The sequence below is a fragment of the Aquarana catesbeiana genome, linkage group LG08 (genome assembly GCF_042186555.1).
Source record: "Aquarana catesbeiana isolate 2022-GZ linkage group LG08, ASM4218655v1, whole genome shotgun sequence".
Lineage (NCBI taxonomy): Eukaryota > Metazoa > Chordata > Amphibia > Anura > Ranidae > Aquarana > Aquarana catesbeiana.
In genome coordinates, this window is record NC_133331.1 from 75,537,570 (window position 1) to 75,556,478 (window position 18,909).

At 39.8% G+C, this 18,909-nt stretch overlaps 1 protein-coding gene across 4 annotated transcripts in view; it reads left to right on the top strand.

The window, feature by feature from the left end:
* LOC141105851 (ovostatin-like) overlaps nt 1–18,909 on the top strand; it is a 164,186-nt gene that overhangs the window by 128,029 nt on the left and 17,248 nt on the right. For all 4 annotated transcript variants that reach the window (XR_012235664.1, XM_073595994.1, XM_073595995.1 and 1 more), the window contains exons 27-31: nt 479–553; nt 1,460–1,622; nt 4,189–4,418; nt 14,772–14,987; nt 16,979–17,103. Coding sequence is in view for 3 of the 4 variants with exons in the window: in XM_073595994.1 (XP_073452095.1) it covers nt 479–553; nt 1,460–1,622; nt 4,189–4,418; nt 14,772–14,987; nt 16,979–17,103 (809 nt within the window). In the remaining variant the exon portion in view is untranslated. The remainder of the gene's footprint in view (nt 1–478; nt 554–1,459; nt 1,623–4,188; nt 4,419–14,771; nt 14,988–16,978; nt 17,104–18,909) is intronic.

The following is an 18,909-nucleotide window of genomic DNA, read 5'->3' on the forward strand; positions in this document are numbered from 1 at the left end:
GCCGTCTTTTAAAGCTTCTTTTTGCATTGATACATGTCACCTGGGGCAGGACCCGGGTCCCCAAACACTTTTTAGGACAATAACTTGCATATTAGCCTTTAAAATTTGCACTTTTGATTTCTCAAGTTTGAGTCCCATAGACTTTAACGGGGTTCGCGTGTTCGCACAATTTTTGGTCTGTTTGCATGTTCTGCCACAAACTGAACCGGGGGGGGGGGGGTGTTCGGCTCATCCCTATCTAGGATCATGGTGGGGTCCTTTCCCACATCAGCACCCACTCCACCAAGCCAAAAAAGCCCAGTCTTATGCTTATTTAAAAGTTTTGTATGCCAAAAAAAAAAAAAAAAAGTCCAACCAAAACAAGGTGCAGGAGGAAGACTGTTTGGCATGAGTTCCATCAATGTAGTCCAAAGTGGTTTCAAGATTCCAATTCACACGTAGGATTTAACTGCTTTTATCTGTTTTTCTATTTTTGCAGGGAGGTGCTGATGATGACGTTGGGTTTACATGTGCTGTGGTAATTTTCATGGCTCAGACCGCTTATGCATCTACTGTAAGTATTTCTTTCCCAATCGCTGTACTTAATCGTTCTAATGATAACCACCCCATGATTCTTCCACAAGCTCCATACAATCGTATCAGTATTGCTTTTAATGTACAAAATCAAATTACGTATGGAAAATTCCATTTCTTTATGCCTGATTCAAACCTATGAAGATTGCAGTTTGCATATTCCGGGTGCACTTTGTGTTTTCTCAATACACGTTTTTGATCTATTGAAGTCTATGGAGCCAAAAACCAGAAAATACCTGGCCCTTTCCATAAATGCACAGATGTGAACTACATTCATAGGAAACCATGTTAAATGGACTGTAGTGTGTTTCTGCAAAACTGAAAATGCACGAAAAAATGCATGGGTGTGAAACAGGCCTTAATGCTATTAAAAAAAGGTAGACTTTGGGGATGTATGAATATAGGTTGAGAAAACATGTAATTATTGATTATGGGATTGTAGCATGTAATAGAATGCCATAATTATGTTGACGGTTTTAAGCCATGCAAAGAAATGATACTGAAATTACACATTTCCATGATTTGCTTGTAATTTAGGTTGTAAAAAAAGACAAAAATAACAAATTTCCATGCTTTGCTTATACATTAGGCTGTAAAAAAGGCAAACGTGCGGCATCAGTGCTTCAATTACTCTGCAATACAAAACCAAAGTGCATGGTCAGTTTAACAAGTGGAATGATAAGGCAACGATCATGAGCAAATAATGGCTACCAATTGGATAAGTGAAGGATGAACTCTCATTGGCTACTGTGGGTTAATGCCTTTGTTCTTTCACCTCCTATTGACATGCTAAAAGGATAGAATGACTTCTGTCAATAAAATAGAGCAAATGCAACTTATGTTTATTTTGTACAATAATGAACACCCAATCCTGACCTCTTTCCAGCCTTCACTGTTACGTCCAGCTCTCTCCTACCTGGATGCCGCTTCTCAAAAGGATCAGTCAGTGTATAACTACGCTATGCTCTACCATGTCTTCCGGGTATCTGGGAATGTGGAACGCGCCAATGCTATGCGTAAAAAGTTGAAAACTTTGGCCATTGACGAAGGTATGAAAACCAACAAATCATTTTATGGTCAAACACACACACTGTACATATGTCCTAAAATTAAAGTGGATAGTATATAAGTGAAAATTGTGCAAAGAGAAAACCGGGTGAGCCACCAACACTTCACTGGACACAAAGTGCAAAACAGATAGAAAAACAAATAGCGTAGCGCTCAAAAATAGGTGAATGTGAACTTATATTACAAACAATAAAACCTTATGTGAAATGATCAGAATAGATAAATCAGATATATCATATTAGTCCATCTTAAGTAGACAGTATAAAATATATTGGTGCAAAAGGAAGTCCATAAATGGTGAATCAAATACAGTGATGAATCTTGAAAAATACTTGATCGTGAAGTGCAAACAGAAAATAAGGTTGGCACGCTTACCAGACAAGATGGACACACATACTTTATAGCACGTGAGTCAAGCAGGCATTGTTGAGGAAATAGCCTCAATGAAATCATCCATATGAAAGGCAATGAGTGGAGAATGGACATCAAATATGGAACAGGTAATCCCACATCAAAGGATAGACTCCGAGGTGAATGGCAAGTATATCTCAAATGTGAGGTTATCCCATGGCATTGGACATGTAAGATAAATAAATCCACATAGTGTAACTCTACATACCACAATTCCAGATCAAAACAAGCTTGTCTCCTAAAAGGTATAGACTAGAGCGATTGCCACGAACGCCACCCAATGTTTCGTCCCACCAAACATAATTTGGGGTGTGAGATCATGTCCGGTGGGACGAAACGCGCTGGAGGACGTTTATGGCAATCGCTCTATACCTTTTAGGAGACGAGCTTGTTTTTATCTGATTTCTTGTAAGTGTAAACCCCTCTTTTGTATAAAAAGACCATACAAAGTTACACTATGTGGATTTATTTATCTTACATGTCCAATGCCATGGGATAACCTCACATTTAAGATATACTTGCCATTCACCTTGGAGTCTATCCTTTGATGCGGGATTACCTGTTCCATATTTGAAGACCATCCTCCACTCTTTGCCTTTCATATGGATGATTTCATTGAGGCTATTTCCTCAACAATGTCTGTTTGACCCATGTGCTATACAGTACGTGTGTCCATCTTGTCTGGTAAGCATGCCAACCTTACTTTTTTCCATTTGCACTTCACGATCAAGTATTTTTCAAGATTCATCACTGTATTTGATTCACCATTTATGGACTTCCTTTTGCACCAATATATTTTATACTGTCTACTTAAGATGGACTAATATGATATATCTGATTTATCTATTCTGATCATTTCACATAAGGTTTTATTGTTTTTTTAATACAAGTTCACAATCACCAATTTTTGAGCGCTACACTATTTGTTTTTCTAAAATTAAAGCGATCAACTTAATGTAAATCTTGTCAGTGTGCAATTTATGTTAAATGCCTGGCTTTGAAAAGTTATGCAATGAAAATGGAAAGGTTTTATTCAAATCTATTGACATAGTAATGGGGGGGGGTGTAGAGAAAAGTAAGGCCACTTTCACACTGAAGACTGCTCACGGTAAAGCTCCACTTGTTTTAGCGGCGCTTTACTGGTGCTGTGCGGGCGGTAGCGGGGTGCTTTTAACCCCAAAGAAGAGGTTAACAATGGATTACCCAAAGAAGAGGTTACAATGGGTTAAAAGCACCCAAAAAGCAGGGGGTGCAATGGGCAAGGCGTTTTGGGAGCAGTGTATACACTGCTCCCGCATTGCCCCAAAGATGCTGCTTGCAGAACTTTTTTTCCCGTCCTGCAAGCAGCAGTGCGCCCCAGTGTGAAAGCACTCGGGCTTTCACACTGGGGTGGCTTGAGAGGTGCTTTACAGGCGCTATTTTTAGCGCTAAAATGCCTGAAAAGCGCCTCAGTGTGAAAAGAATAAACTTCAGCTTTAAACCTATCAAACCAAGGGGGTGGGGAGGAGTAACTTGTGCATCTTGGGTAAATGAGCCTGGTCTCCCTTTAGCAGAGGGTTATATTTGGAGATCTAAGGCTCCTACTAGTGTGAAGATTGGCGATCTTCATAATCTTGTAAAGAAATGATCTGCTGTTAATTTCAACTCCTATTAACCAATTGGATAGAGTGTCTCCAGAATTATCATCCATCCTCTACCTTGGTCTTCAGCTCTTGAAACTTTTTGCTGGATGTCTTACATGACTAAGAAGATCTACAATCTTCAAACCAGTACTTTTTCATTGTCTTGCCAATGGTGGATATATGCTGACCTCTGTTTTTTATCGACCACCATTCTATTGGAGGTCCTGCAGGGCCTGTGATATAACTATCCACAGGTCAGCATGCCAAAAAAAGCATGAAATCTTGGTCAATCAATATGTGGACATGTTCTGTCATCTGCTTTCTCTGAAACCTCTATTCCTTAGAAGGATGGGGCTCTGCAGGTCATGGATGCCTATGCTGGTGTGCATATCTTCACACCTTTGCATGGACAGCCTAAATCCTACATTAGAAACAATAGGTTCTTGTTTAGACTGCATTTTCTTGATTTTTGGTAAATTACTGTGTATTTATTTGTTCTGCTCTCCTCCTCCAGGTAACACTCTTCACTGGCAACGTAAAAAGCGACCAGAGCAGCAAACTCCCTACCTGTTTTCTCCTCGTGCGCCCTCAGCAGAGTTGGAGCTAACAGCCACTGTCCTTAAAGCTATGGTTTATGGGGAGAATAGCTCTACAGTATCTACAAAGGACCTGAATGAAATGGCCAAGATTAGCAACTGGCTTGTTCAACAGCAGAATATACATGGCTCTTACAGCACCACATCGGTAAGGTTTCTGTTCTTGGGGGAATGCTCCAGAATTTTTCACACTCCATTCAGCTATGGACCAGACTGTGTTTTGTAGAGTTTGAAAGTTGCCAAACAAATCTTTATGGCCAGTATGCTTTTAGAGGGGAACAGAGAACTGCTTAGAATGTTTTGGTTTAGTTTGCAATACATTTGCAAGCATGTGAATTCCACATGCCCTTCTACTCCAATACACAAGACAGAGTACCAATGCTTTATCAAATAAAAGCCATGCTTATCTCAGCTTTATGGAAGTCCTCTTGAAACCCAAGCTAAAGGGGGCAAATTCCAGCATCAGAATGAAATGTTGCCTGGTATATATTCTGGATTACTGCAATCAGTTGCTAAACAAATTGCATCCATTCACTTCTCTTGTCTTGTTTGGCCGTTTTTAATGTTGCTTGTGTTTTTAGTTTGCAGCCATTTGTAGACACTGGCAGCCAATAAATGGTTGGATTTTTTACCAGTTGACGACAATCTACAGTCACAATCACATCTGGTCATACAGGATTTAAATCGACTCGGTAGTCCCTATGTAGTTTTGGTGCAAAGGTACAGCAGTGCAGCTGGAGACCTTCTATGTGTATACTAAACAGTGCAAGTAGATTGGTCTCTGCATGGTTTGCATTTGTTTGCCAAATTACGTACATAAAACTTCCATCTGTAGTAGAAGCAAAATGCAAAATTCACTAAAAAAACACATATTTTATGATCCTCCTTTGTATGTCTTTTTTTTTTTTTTGTTTGTTTTTTTTTTTTTTTTTTTTTTTTTTTAATCAAAGTTTTTTTTTATTGAAATACAATGAAAGCATTACAATAACACAAATAATCTTAATTGTATACTATGTAATTAAGGATATAGCAATTCACAAGAACATGATATGTTATAGCTCTAACAGTCGTAAACTGTGTTTGTTCGTTTTACATTTAATGTGTAAAAAAAAAAACATTACCTGGCTGGGTTTCCCAGTTCTGACCAGGGACCCATACTATGTTTTTGTTAACAAAAAAATTTTATAACAGTATTATTAGTTTTAGTTTAAGTAACCTTACAAGGTTACGGGGTTAGATATAGAAATGTGTACAAGGTGAAAGGGAGATAAGTGTAAAGAAAGAGGTGATTTAGATAAACCATGAGGTTGCTAGGTGTCTGTCTTCTCTTCATGCAGCCGTAAGGGATTTAAATTCTTCAGAGTATTTGTACATAACCCATACTCTCCACAGAGTGTTACATTTCTCTGTAGTTTCGTGAGCTATGGGCCTTGTTTCCTCCATGCCATACAGATTGTGTACATTAAAGCCATACTTTAATAGTGGGTGCTTTTGTGGTTTACCAATATCTAGGAATTACCGTATTTGCCGGCATATAAGATGACCTTTTACACTGGAATTACACAGCCAAAAACTGGGGGTCGTCTTATACACTGGGTGAAGAGGCCGCAAAATGGATGTGAAGCCTGCCGGGTGCTCGGTACCTGGTGAAGAGGCTGCCAGATGGATGTGAAGCCCACTGGGTGCTCGGTAATGCTGTGTGCGTACAGTGTGCGCCGCTCAGCCAATCCTGGCAGGCGATGCGCTCTGCTGCTGAATGCAGAGCCTGTTAAGCCTGCTCGGATTGGAGTAACAACCTCTGCCAATCCGAGCAAGATATACATGAGTCAGAATGGCGCATGCTGATGATGTCACAGCCTCTACCAATCCAAGCAGGCTTTGCATCCATCAACAGGTTAGTAAAATGCATTGCCTGCCGTGATTGGTTCAGCGGTATACACTGTATGCACACTGTATTCTGCAGTGTATGGGGACCATACAAACAAAAGTCATATTACCGTATACTGTACTATACTGTACTAACAAAGGTCATTGATTTAAAAGCCCTACATCAAAATTTTACCAGTGAGGAAGTAATAGATGGTGTTCCTCAGTAACAAGTTGACAAGCTTGCAGTAACAAAGCATCATATATACTGTACCTACTAACAAAGCATCATATTACTGTATACTGTGTGTACCTGGCGCTACTGTACCAGAATTACAAGTATCATATACTGTATCTACTTGGCGCTACTGTACGTTATATTACAAAGCATCATATACTGTGAGTACCTGTTTCTGATATTTTTTTTAAATGGTGTTGCCTCGGAAGGGGGTAGTTTTCACTGGAAAAATAGGGGGTCGTCTTATACGCCCAGCCGTCTTATAAACCGGCAAATACGGTAGGGCTTTTGCAGCTATAAGTAGGAATCGGGTCAGTGATCACTTATATCTTTTCATTGGGCTGTTAAAAATGTGTAATAGGCAGCAAGCTGCCGTTAGTGGAATTTACGTGTCTGTAACGTGTTTTAATAATGTCATAAACCTTTTGACAAAATGGACGTATCAGGTCACAATCCCACCATATATGGGACGCAGTTCCTTTTGCCCCCTTGCATCTCCAACATAAATCTGAAGCCACGGGGAACCATTTATGAAATTTAGATGGTGTATTGTACCAATTTGTCAAAAGTTTGTAGGAAGTTTCTTGGTTGCGTGTGTTAATTGAGCATTTGTGCGCCATAACGCATGCATGTAGCCATTGGTCATCACTAAAAGAAGTGTTTAGAGCATCTTCCCATAACCTTTTGTGTTTGTTTAGTTCTGTGGATCCGGATGATTGCAGCCATGTATATGCCAAAGAAATAGTCTTTCTTTTCACTTTTTTCAGCCTTTAGGCATACCTCTTCAAGTGGCGATAAGGGTCTAGTACAATATTTACATTTATTGGGGTTGGTGATGAAGCTATAAATCTGGCGATATCCCATTGTGATAATGCTTCTTGTCCTCTTGCCTGATTAAATTCTAGTAATGATTTCACAATGTCCTTCTCAAAACAGTGTATTGCTAACAAGGGTTTTATCTCGTCTTCTGTCTTTTCTGTTTGCATTTTTAGACCTGGTGAGAATTCAGGGTTATTACTTATTGGAGTCAGTGGACCCGGTGATGAGATCAGTCCTTTATCTTTAATTTTCTGTGCAATTTTTAGCATGGCTCCTACAATTTGATGATTTTTAAGTTGTGTAGGACATGCTTCCCATGCGATCCAAGTTGTGTATTTATCGGGATAGGCCCTATGACATTTTCCAAACTTACCCAGTCCTTATTGTCTGCTTGACAGTTTCAATCGATTATGCAATTCACATGTGAGGCTAGATAATAGTTTCTGAAATTCGGAAAACCTATGCCCCCAATGTGTTTTGCTTTGGTGAGTAGCATGAGGTTGATACGTGGGTTTTTAGACGCCCAAAGGAATCTACTAGTCATGGAGTTCAATGCATGAAAAAAGCTAGCTGGTAACAGGATCAGTAGAGTCTGGAAGAAGTACAGAATTCTAGGCAAGATTGTCATTTTTATTATGGCTGCTCTACCAAACCAGGAAAAATATTTTAAGGACCATTTCTCCAAATCCTTATTCATGTTTTGTAAAAGTGGCTTAAAATTTGTTGTGTGTGTATATATGGATTCTATTTTCGGGGTTAGCTAGATCCCAAGATATTTAATGGCCTTCTCTTCCCATTTAAAGGTACAATTATTCCATGTAGTAGATAGGTTATTTCCTATTAGTGTTAAGTTCAACGCCTCAGACTTTTCATAGTTTACTTTGAAGTTAGAGAGATAGTTGTAGTGTGCGAAGATTATACATAGAATAGGCAGTGAGATGTGTGGTTGGGTGATAAGAAACAGGAGATCATTGGCATATGCCGCAGATTTATATAATTTGGATTCTATTTGAAAGCCCTGTATTGATGGGGAATTATTTCCCGTTCAAATTAATGGTTCAAGGGTAAGGATGGAGAGTAAAGGTAATAGAAGGCACCCTTGTCGCGTTCCGTTATTAATTACCACAGTGTCCGATAAAGTACCATTGACATTAATTCTCGCTTGATTGTGATATAGGGTTGAAATCCATGACAACGTGTGTAGTTTCAATGTGTAGTTTCAATCCAATGTGGTCACACATCGCATGCAAATAGTCCCACGATACGCGATAGAAAGCTTTCTCCGCATCAGTGGAGAGAGGCATGTCTTCAAAGCAGTCAGAGCGTACCCTGAGAATTTTGGGGCTTTTGTCACATTATCCCTGGCCTCCCTACCAGGCATGAAGGCTACCTGTTCTTGACCGATTAATAGATGTAATAGCGGCCGTAGGCATTTAGCTAGGACTGTTGTGAAGAGTTTTAAATCTGTTAAGAAGTGAGATTGGTCTATAGTTGGCGCATTCCAACCGGTCTTTATTTGGCTTGGGTAACACTGTGACATAAGCTCTCAGGAAATCTTCTGGGATATCTCTGGGATCTTTAAGGTAGTTCAGGGCTTTCTGGAGGTGTGGTATCAAAAGCGACGGAAAGGCTTTGTAATAGTGTGCTGTAAAACCGTCTGGGCTTTTTCCTGGCTTAAGTGATTTAATAGCCTGTATATAATTCGTCTTCAGTAATTGGTAATTCTAACTGCTGGGTATCATGTTCCTCTAGTATAGGTAACCCGCTATCTATAAGGAATTGTTTGATTAATTGAGGAAGTGTCCCAATCAATTCAGCTGGTTTGTGTGATTGTGGTAGGTTATACAGTTCTGTATAATATTAATGAAAAACTTGGGCAATTTTTTCAGTCTCAGGTCAATTGTTTTTTGTTTTTTATGGCTGATATGTTTGGAGATAATTGTGCCTCTTTCAGTGCTTTCGCTAGGAATTTTCCAGTTTTATCACTATGTTCAACGAAAAAAACCTTTTTTTTTAGAAAAAGGATTCTCTGTGCTTTCAAGTTTATTATAGACTGCAGCTGTTTGCGTAAATCTAACAGCTCATCAGCTGTTCCAATAGCCAACGATTGCTTATTTTGGTCACCAGCTCTTTCAATTCCCTCTCGGCTTCCCTTTTTTTTCTGGCCCCCATTCTGATAAACTCCTCTCTGATCACACATTTATGGGCCGCCCATATGGTCAATAGGGAGAGCTCATCTGATGCATTTTCACAAAAATATGCTTTTATTGCCTGATACTTTTCATGTGATCTCGAGTGTCAGTGAGTAAGGATGGGTTCAGCCGCCACATGCTCTTGTTTGAATGCTTAGTTGAGGAATGTAGAGTCAGAGAAATAGGCGCATGGTCTAAGAGGGATTTGATGCCATCCTTGCAGATTGCAATAACGGGAGATCTCTTTGTGATAGGAAAATATAGCCTATCTGTGTGTTATGTAAGATCGAGAAATATGAGAAATCTCTGCCTGTGGGGTTGACTGTGCGGCAAGTGTCTACTAGCTTGAGAGAGGACAGTAGTGTTTTAGTTTTCTTTAGTTTTTTTTTGTAAGGTAAGCTAGAGGTGCCATGAGATGTATTCTGAGATGTGTTTAGTGGTAAATTAAGGTCCCCTTCTAATATGATGCACACTTGGGCAAAACCCTTTAATTCCTCAACCATATGTTGGCAGAATTAAACTTGGTCAGAATTTGGGAAATACATGTTTCCCAGCATTATAGGTGTCCCTGCCCACTGACCTTTGAAAAACAGGAATCTCCCATTCAGGTCTTCATACTGTTGTGAGATATCCAATCCCGCATTTTTATGTAGCATGATAGAAACCCCTTTGGATTTGGAGTTGGGGTTTGTAGCATGGAAGACCTGGGGGGGTAATGTTTATCTCCAAGTTTTTGAACTGCCCCTGTTTTAAAATGGGTTTCTTGTAGGAATAATACATTTTGATTTATTTTCTTTATTTCTCTAAATATGGAGCTACATTTTTCTGGTGTGTTCAGGCCTCTCACATTATGAGAGACCATGAAAGGTCTTTTATCAAGCATAGAGTAGGCCATATCCTGTTTTGGTAATTGCTTTTCTAGATCTGATTTCTGTGTCCCTGACGGGGTGAGTGTATGGAGATGAAGTTAGGCCTGATTCACACCTATGGATTTTTAGTGCTTTTTGCATTTTGCAGATTTGCACTACAGTCCACCTAACATGGTTTCCTATGGAACATGTTCTGTAGTGCAAATCAGCAAAATGCAAAAAGCACTGGAAATGCATAGGTGTGAATCAGGCCTTAAACCTAGCAATCTCAGGTAAAGAATAAAAGGAAAAAGGAAGTAGAAAGAGTACAAGTTAATTAGCTTGTGCTTATTCTAGCCTATTATGTAATTTTCAGGTATAGTAAGCATGTGCCGTGTCAAACTATGTGAGCCCTTAGTGAAAGAAATAACATCAGAAAAAGAAGAAAAAAGTTGGAGTATACGTCTCTGGTCAATAACCTTAAGAGAGAAATAAGGGATTCTCGCTCTGGCCGAACGCAATCCACTGATGGAGGCAGTGGGAGGTGTCTCTGCAGGTATATAAAGGAGATGTATATCTAATTACTGTATTAGTATTTATATCAGGATTCTCCAAGATGCCTCCCACAAGCTTTTTATATTGAAGTACCTAAAAGGAGCGAATGTGCCCCTTCCAGCCCTAAATTCTACATTTACAGTATTATGGGCAAGTGTCCACAAAGTAGTAGCTTAAAACAAATGAATAACAATGACAAGGAATAACAATGACAAGTAGCTCAGATAGCCCAAGCTAACTATGATTAAGGATCTAGGCTGACTTGTTCACCTGACTCATAGGTAACATTATACAGTAACGTACTCCTTCAATAATATTGGCACCATTAAAGAGTAAACATATCTTCTTATCTGGAACTCACAATTATCAATTTATATTAACATTTCAGCCACCATAGTGAGAGATGCACCACGCTGGATATGGAAAACATAAACATAACAGCATAAATAAATAACATGGGTTAGTGAGGAAGATTTGGCTGCTCAATGACCAGGCCATTTTTTGCGATACGGCACTGTGCCGCTTCAATTAACAATTGAACGGTCGTGCGACACTATACCCAAACAAAATTGACGTCCTATTTTTCCCACAAATAAAGCTTTCTTTTGGTGTTTGCCTCTGTGGTTTTTATTTTTTGTGGTATAAACAAAAGAGCGACAATTTTGAAAAAAACAATATCTTTAACTGTTTTGTTATAATAAATATCCCACATTTTTTATCAAAAAAAGTTTTTCCTCAGTTTAGGCCGATATGTTTTCTTCTACATATTTTTGGTAAATCACAATAAGCGTATATTGATTGGTTATATTGATTGGTTTGCGCAAAAGTTATAGCGTCTACAAAATAGGGGATAGATTTATGGCATTTTTATTTTATTTTTATTACTAGTAATGGCGGCAATCTGCGTTTTTTTTTTTTTTTTTTTTTTTTTTTTTTTATCGGGACTGCGATATTGCGGCGGACAAATTGGACACTTTGGACACATTTTTGGAACCATTGACAAATATACAGCGATCAGTGCTATAAAAATGCACTGATTACTGTATAAATGTCACTGGCAGGAAAGGGGTTAACACTAGCTAACTGTAGGGGGGATGGTACTGTCTAAGAGAGAGAGAGAGAGAGAGAGAGAGAGAGAGAGAGAGAGAACACACAATCTGTCTCTACTCCCCTGAAAGAACCGTGATCTGTGTGTTTGCACACACAGATCCCAGTTCTCGCTCTGTCACGAGCGAACATGGGAGCCCGGCAGTCTTCGCGCCTGCCGGGCACTCGCATCAGCTCCGGCACATGCTGAGGGCGCGTACCCCTAGTGACCATAAGGTGAAGCGACGTAATGTAACGTCGTTTCACCCAGCCGTGCCTTTCTGCCGCAGTAAAACGTCGACAAGCTGTTAAGTGAGAAGCTTTGTAAGCAGCATATAATTGGTTGTGCTGCTCATGGGCGCAGGTTCAGTGCCCTGTGTGCCCTAATAAATTCTATGTCAATTTAGGATGTCTTTAGGAAGTTCCAGGAGTTCATTGAAAACAGCTTGTAGTGCTTGTTTGATCTGAGCAGATTCTACATTTTCAGGGATCTCCCTGACTGTTTTGCCTTCTCCCATTGTTGTCAAGGTCCTCCAAATGTCTATTGACTTGAATGAAGTGAGTGGCATGTGTAGATGCAGCAGTCCCCAAATGCTCTATCTCCCTGACTCTTTTAGCCTCTGCTCTCTCTGTGCTGGCCAGTCGCTCATTGAGGGAGAGGAGGTCAGTTTTTAAATCAGTTATTGCTGATGAGGTGTTTTTTATATCTGCAGCTATCTGTTATCTCCGATAACTGCAGCGGATGATTTGTGTAGTCTGTGTCCCTTACCAGATCCTCCGAACCTGACAGAGAATCTTCACTGGGGTCTGCCTCGTGCTGCAGTGACACATCTTGGATCCAGTGCGGCTCCTTGTCCGTGGAGTTTGTGAGCCAAATAACTCCGGTATACTGCAGTTTTCCAAGCACAGAGAGTGTCAGAAACCATGAAATCAGACCGAGACAGAAGTAGTTAAATCACACTTGTTTAATAATAAAAGTAAATACAACAAACATAGTCAAAACATGGCCAGAGTTCAGGAAATGGAACGGATAGTTAGACAAGCTAAACGGCAGGGAGCCGGAGATGAGCGTAGTAAAACAGCAAGCAGGATCTGGAGCAAGAAGGGATGTCAGCCAAGCAAGTCTTTAACAGGAATGCAGGAGATAGTCTCTGTGATGTTGACCAAGGCGAAGGCAGAGATCCTATGGACTGGATGGCTTAAAGCGGAAGTAAACCCATCCATAAAACAGTTTCATTTCCGGCACGTGCCGGAAATGTAACACTCCGATTGGTTGTGCTCTCAATCAAACTGTCAAACCATCCAATGGCTGGTGTCATAACTGATCACATGTGCAGCATCATGGCAGTTGTAGATTAAACAGAGGCAAAGATGGCAGCTTCCTTGGCTGAAAACGATAGGAGGGTTTACTTACACTTTAAGTAGGCAGGACTGACAAGCAGGATATCAACAGTTGAGTAACTGTGAAGAGATAGAAGCTGGCAATTAGCCGACAGCTGAGCGGCCAGCTCAGAGAAGAAAGGGCTGAGCCCTGCCCTGACAGAGAGAGCGTTGCTGGCTTGGACCTGTAGTACGCTTGTCCCGTTTGCCCATATTCAAATCTAACAGACTGGAAGGGGATTATGAGCCGTGGTTGTGGAGAGCTCCTCTACTCAGTGGCTGTTCCCGCTGAGCACCAGGCCATGCCCCCCTCGTATGTCTATAACTGAACCTCATTTAGACTGTATTTCTGATGCTTCTGAGACTGCCATTAGTCCAGGCAGTTGGGGGATCCAGACTTCCTAAATTGGGATGACGCACTGCCTCGACTGAACTTGGTGATGTCAGCGTAGAGTGGACTTCAGCCTGCTCTCCGCTGAAAACAGGTCACAGGAGTGCAAAACGAATTGCACTCCTGTAACCCTAAGGAGAAGACCAGCCTAAAAAGCTCAAGCTGGACTTCTCCTTTTTAAAAGCCCCTACAGGCCATCAGTTTTGAAGTACACAGGAGTTCTGGTGCTAAAATTATTGTTCTATTGGAGACACCAATAATCACAGATACAACCAAACTGAATAATAGGTGCCATACCCAAAATGGGTCCTTATCAATGTAAATTTTTGTTCATAATAAAATGCATATGTAACATCAATAGTTTGTAAATTATTAGAGGGGATGATAAGGGACTATATCCAAGAATTTGCTAATGAAAACAGTATCATTAGTAGTAATCAACATGGATTCATGAAGGATCGTTTTTGTCAGACCAATCTACTAACATTCTATGAGGAAGTTAGCTGCCATCTAGATAAAGGAAGGCCTCTGGATGTGGTATATCTGGATTTAGCAAAGGCATTCGATACTGTTCCCCATAAACGTTTACTTTGCAAACGGAGGTCTGTCTGTATGGACCATAGCATATGTTCCTTGATAGAAAACTGGTTACAGGGCCCTGTCCAAGGGTGGTGATAAATAGCAAGCACTCAGGATAGGCTGGGATGGTAAGTGGGGTCCCCCAAAGATCTGTCCTGGGACCAATTATGTTTAATTTATTTATAAATCATATAGAGGATGGGATAAATGGCTCAATCTCAGTGTTTCCTAATGATACAAAGCTAAGCAGGGCAATAACTTCACAACAGGATGTGGAAACCTTACAGGAAGACCTCAATAAATTAATGGGTTTGGCAACTACATGGCAAACGAGGTTTAATGTTGCAAAATATAAAGTAATGCAACCTGGTATTACTTTTTGCACTGCAAAACTTTTGACTTTATTTTCTATAAGTCTTGTGTTCTAAACTTTGTCTTTACCTGCTTCCCCCTTTTTTTTATTTTAACAAGTGCTGATTGTTTCCACACATCAGAACTAAAAAATGTGTATTGGATATACCGAATTGCTTGTTCTTTTTCCCCTCAGGACACTATGGCAGTGCTGGATGCCCAGTGTAGTTATGGAGCTCTGGTGTACCGAAAAAATGCCAGCAACACTGTTCAGCTGAAATATGGAGATCGAGTCATCAGAGAATTCAATGTTGCCAAATCCAGCAGAATCCTTCTCCAGTCTGAGATTCTTCATCGGGTTCCTGGGAACTACAGGATGGTGGTTTCTGGAAATGGCTGTGTACTGCTGCAGGTAACGTTCTATTGCTGCTCATTTTAAGAATTGCTTGATAACTTGGTGAATGCTCAACATGGAGCTAAACTTTGGATGGAAAAGACCCAATGGCTTATTACACCATAACTGCACATAAGGGTAAATTTACTAAAACGGGAGAGTGCAAAATCTGGTGCAGCTGTGCATGGTAGCCAATCAGCTTCTAACGTCAACTTGTTCAGGTAAACTATGACAAAAAACCTGGAAGCTGATTGGTTCCTATGCACAGCTGCACCAGATTTTGTACACTCCAGTTTTAGTAAATCAACTCTATAGTATCCAATTTTCACTTCAACCACCAAATCAAAGAGGGTGGGGAGAGGCATACAAAATGGGAATTTAAATGTACCTTCTAGAGATGATAGCCATATCCAAATTACTGTATTGTGTGGAATGATATAGTCGATGATGAGTTGATTGATGGTTGCATTATGTGTTGGATACATTTTTTTTAACTTTTGTAATAAAATTTGGGGTTATATTTTTAGGATGTCTATTCTCTCTAGAAGGTACATTTAAAGGCCAATTTTTTTTTAAGTCTCTCCTCGCCCTTCCACTTTGGTTTGGTAGTTGGAGTGGAAATTGGATACAATATGGATTAAGGATGGTACTATGTGCACAGAACATAAATCTGCCCTTTAACTTTGTTTGATCCCATATTTACTGCATAATGCAACCTCCACTCCTACTTAAATAAACAAAACTATATTTGGTACATTTCAGCTTCTGCCAGGATCCCCTTTCATGCCTTCCCCAGTTTTGTAGTCAGCTGGTGAGTGGAGGCTGGCTATACTGAAATCTTAAATTGACTGGAGGACTGCTGTTCAGTGTTCACCAGTGACTATACTAGGAACACACCTGCTTCACTCCTAACAAACCACCTCAACAAACTCCACGATTCTCGAATAAAATTGAGGGACAGATGTGTGTAAACACCACTCTAGGCCAGTCTCCCATCTCCACCTCCACTAATGTACAGACCAGGTGCTGGCCCAGTGAGCAAAAACAATTCTGGTTCGCCACACGTCCAATAAAATCACCTTTTATATCAGCAAGTCCAAAAAATAAACAGAGGAGAAAAGCATCAGCAGCTAACACTTTTCACGCTGCTTTAGCACTTGGTCATAGCTCAAAGTCGGCTATGGCTAAGCACTAAGGGAGCGTGAAACACGTTAAATTGTGATGATGTTCCCCTCTATTTGTGTTTTTTGAAAATGTTTTTATGAACTTGCTAAAATAAAGGTGATTTTACTGGACATGCAGCTGACCAGAAATCTTTTTTGCTCATGAAAATTGAGGGATAGCTGGCAGAAATGCTTCAGTTGGCAGTGACCACAAATTTCCCCACAAAACTCGCCATTTGGATTATGTCTCTCAGCTGACGTGCTCCTGTACTTCCTTGTTTACCTCCACAAAACTGTTTTTTTTTTTTTTTCTTTAGTCAGTAGCTGTTGCTTATTACCATAGTGAAGGATGGAAATACAGATCAAACTGTAAATCTTGGACCTTCTCTAAAAACTCAGCACATATTTCTCCCACAACAAAACTGTACATCTACAACCTGTTATATTGAAAAGCATATCCCTGTGTTACAGAGCATGGGGTGCAGGTTTGCCCTGATACCAATCCAGAGGGCTAGTAGATGTAAAGAGGAAAGGATCACTGCTACTCCAGACCACATAAGGAGTGGACTCGGCCTACATGTCTCCACCAAATCACATCAGGCATCAGGGTGTGTGGTTTGGTGGAGATATGTAGGCTGAGGCCGCTCCTCGCCTTTTTTTCACCTGGGTTGGTCGGAAGCAGCAGCAATCCTTTCCTCTGTACAACATCTACAGGTGCCTACCTAATCTTCTTTTTGATCCTCCTTTCCTTCATAGTGAATGGATACCTTTTGCATTTGTCATATGCATTCAAGGGAGCAATAATCGGACAACCTAACATTTGCTGTTTGTGTCTATTCCCTACAGACTGGAGTTGAGTTCACTGTTCCCGTGAGACAGAAAAATTCTGCCTTTTCACTGTCAGTGACCACATTCCGAGGAAATTGTCAAAATGGAGTGGCGTACTTGGTTGACTGTCAAGTGAATGCCAGGTAGGATAAAGAATTGTCTTTAGTTCTTGAGCGGCTTTTGTTTTAATATACGATCTGCCATAACTGAAGGATGCTGTAATCTGTAGAGGTAAAATAAAGAGAATGTTATGTGCTAGTTGCCGATCTCCCCATAACTCGTTGCAGCCTTCAGTAGGGCATGAATTAGTAAAACAAATTATTCAGCACTTAGACCTGCCAACCAGCAAGGGGACTCTAATCCAAAATGGTTTCCTACATTAAAATTTTAAAAAAATTCTCTGCTGAATAACTCTACCTATAACTCATATTCAAATATGAATGGAAGCACAAATGAAGAGCCACCAGTGAACAATTGATGGAAACCGCAGAAGATTACAATTCCATTTTTTTATTTTTAGGTTCTTGTTTAGTCCATTGCACAGAGAACAGCGGGTTACAGCAAACACTGCATAGCCTGCAAGCCAAAATCTACCTCTCCTTCACAAGTCACTTTTAATCACTTCCTCAGAAATATCTATTTGTCTCCATTGATCTGGGAGTTAGTCATGGTCTGGTAAAACGTTTAGGCTTCAGCTTGTATATAAGAAATATGTTTCTTGCAAGCTTTTGCAAAGCAGCAAGCTTTGTCCACATGTCTATCAAAGGCATTTTTTCCTTTTTTTGCAAACATGTTAAAATGCACATTTTAGGCCTGGAGAATAGTTAAACCCCAAATAGTATATTTTCTGAAAGCAAGGACCTTGGAGAATAAAATGGGGGTTGTTGCAGTTGTTTGTCACATGATCTTAAAGCACATGTTTGCTAAAGACTAATTTTTATTAAATATATTAAAAAAAAAATCATTTTAGGCCTGAAGCTTAGGTTAAACCACCTCCAAACATTCTATAATTTCTGAAAGCAGAGACCCTGGAAAATGAAATGGATATTTTCTCAAAGGTTTATCAAGTGTACATTTTTGGTAAAGAATTCACTACATTTTTTTTTTTTGCACACAAGCACAATACATTACCCAATTTTTGTCAAATATAAAAGATGAGGTTGTGAGGGATAAACGGAAACCCAACATGTTGAGCCTTAAAATTGCACACACCTTTGAAACGGCCACCAATTTATATAACCAAAATTTCTCACGGGTTACCAGTTTAGTATTAACAATGAATGATGGACTAGAATTATTGCGCTCTCCAAAATTCATGGCAATGTCATTTTCGTATATAGGTGCATCCATCACATGCATTTTATGTTCTGTATGTGTACATGGAGGCAGGGGGCTTTCATTATTTTTTTTTTTTTTTTTTTTTTTTTTTAGGAACAACTTTATTGCTAACACATAGAGGGTCAATAGCTTCCTATGTGATTGCATTTTGCTGTGACAGGTTACCTGATGTCTCCTTTGCCTACCACTGAAGCTAATGGAGCACAGATCAGCTGAACTCGGAAATGATATAATAGACATGTTTATTGCCATAGGCCATTTAACAAATTTAAAAAAAAAATAATAATTTGGGTACATTGTTGCATGAAAGAAATAAGTTTAAGTTGTTTAAGTCCTTTAAAATGGTTTACGTCTTACTATATAAATATAACCAGATGAAAGATTTTGAAAAAAGTGTATTTTTCTTACTTTGTTAATGCAAACACCCCCAAAATTACCCACTTGTTGGAAAGTAGATACAACCAAGGTGATCTAATGTTTTTAAATCAATTAACATGCTGTGATTAAGGGGGTTACAACATGGAGCTTGGTAATGGTGCACTAGATACGGCGCATACAGGTCATACATGGAAAAGGTGGAGAGGGGGTTAATGTACAGGTTACATACAGTT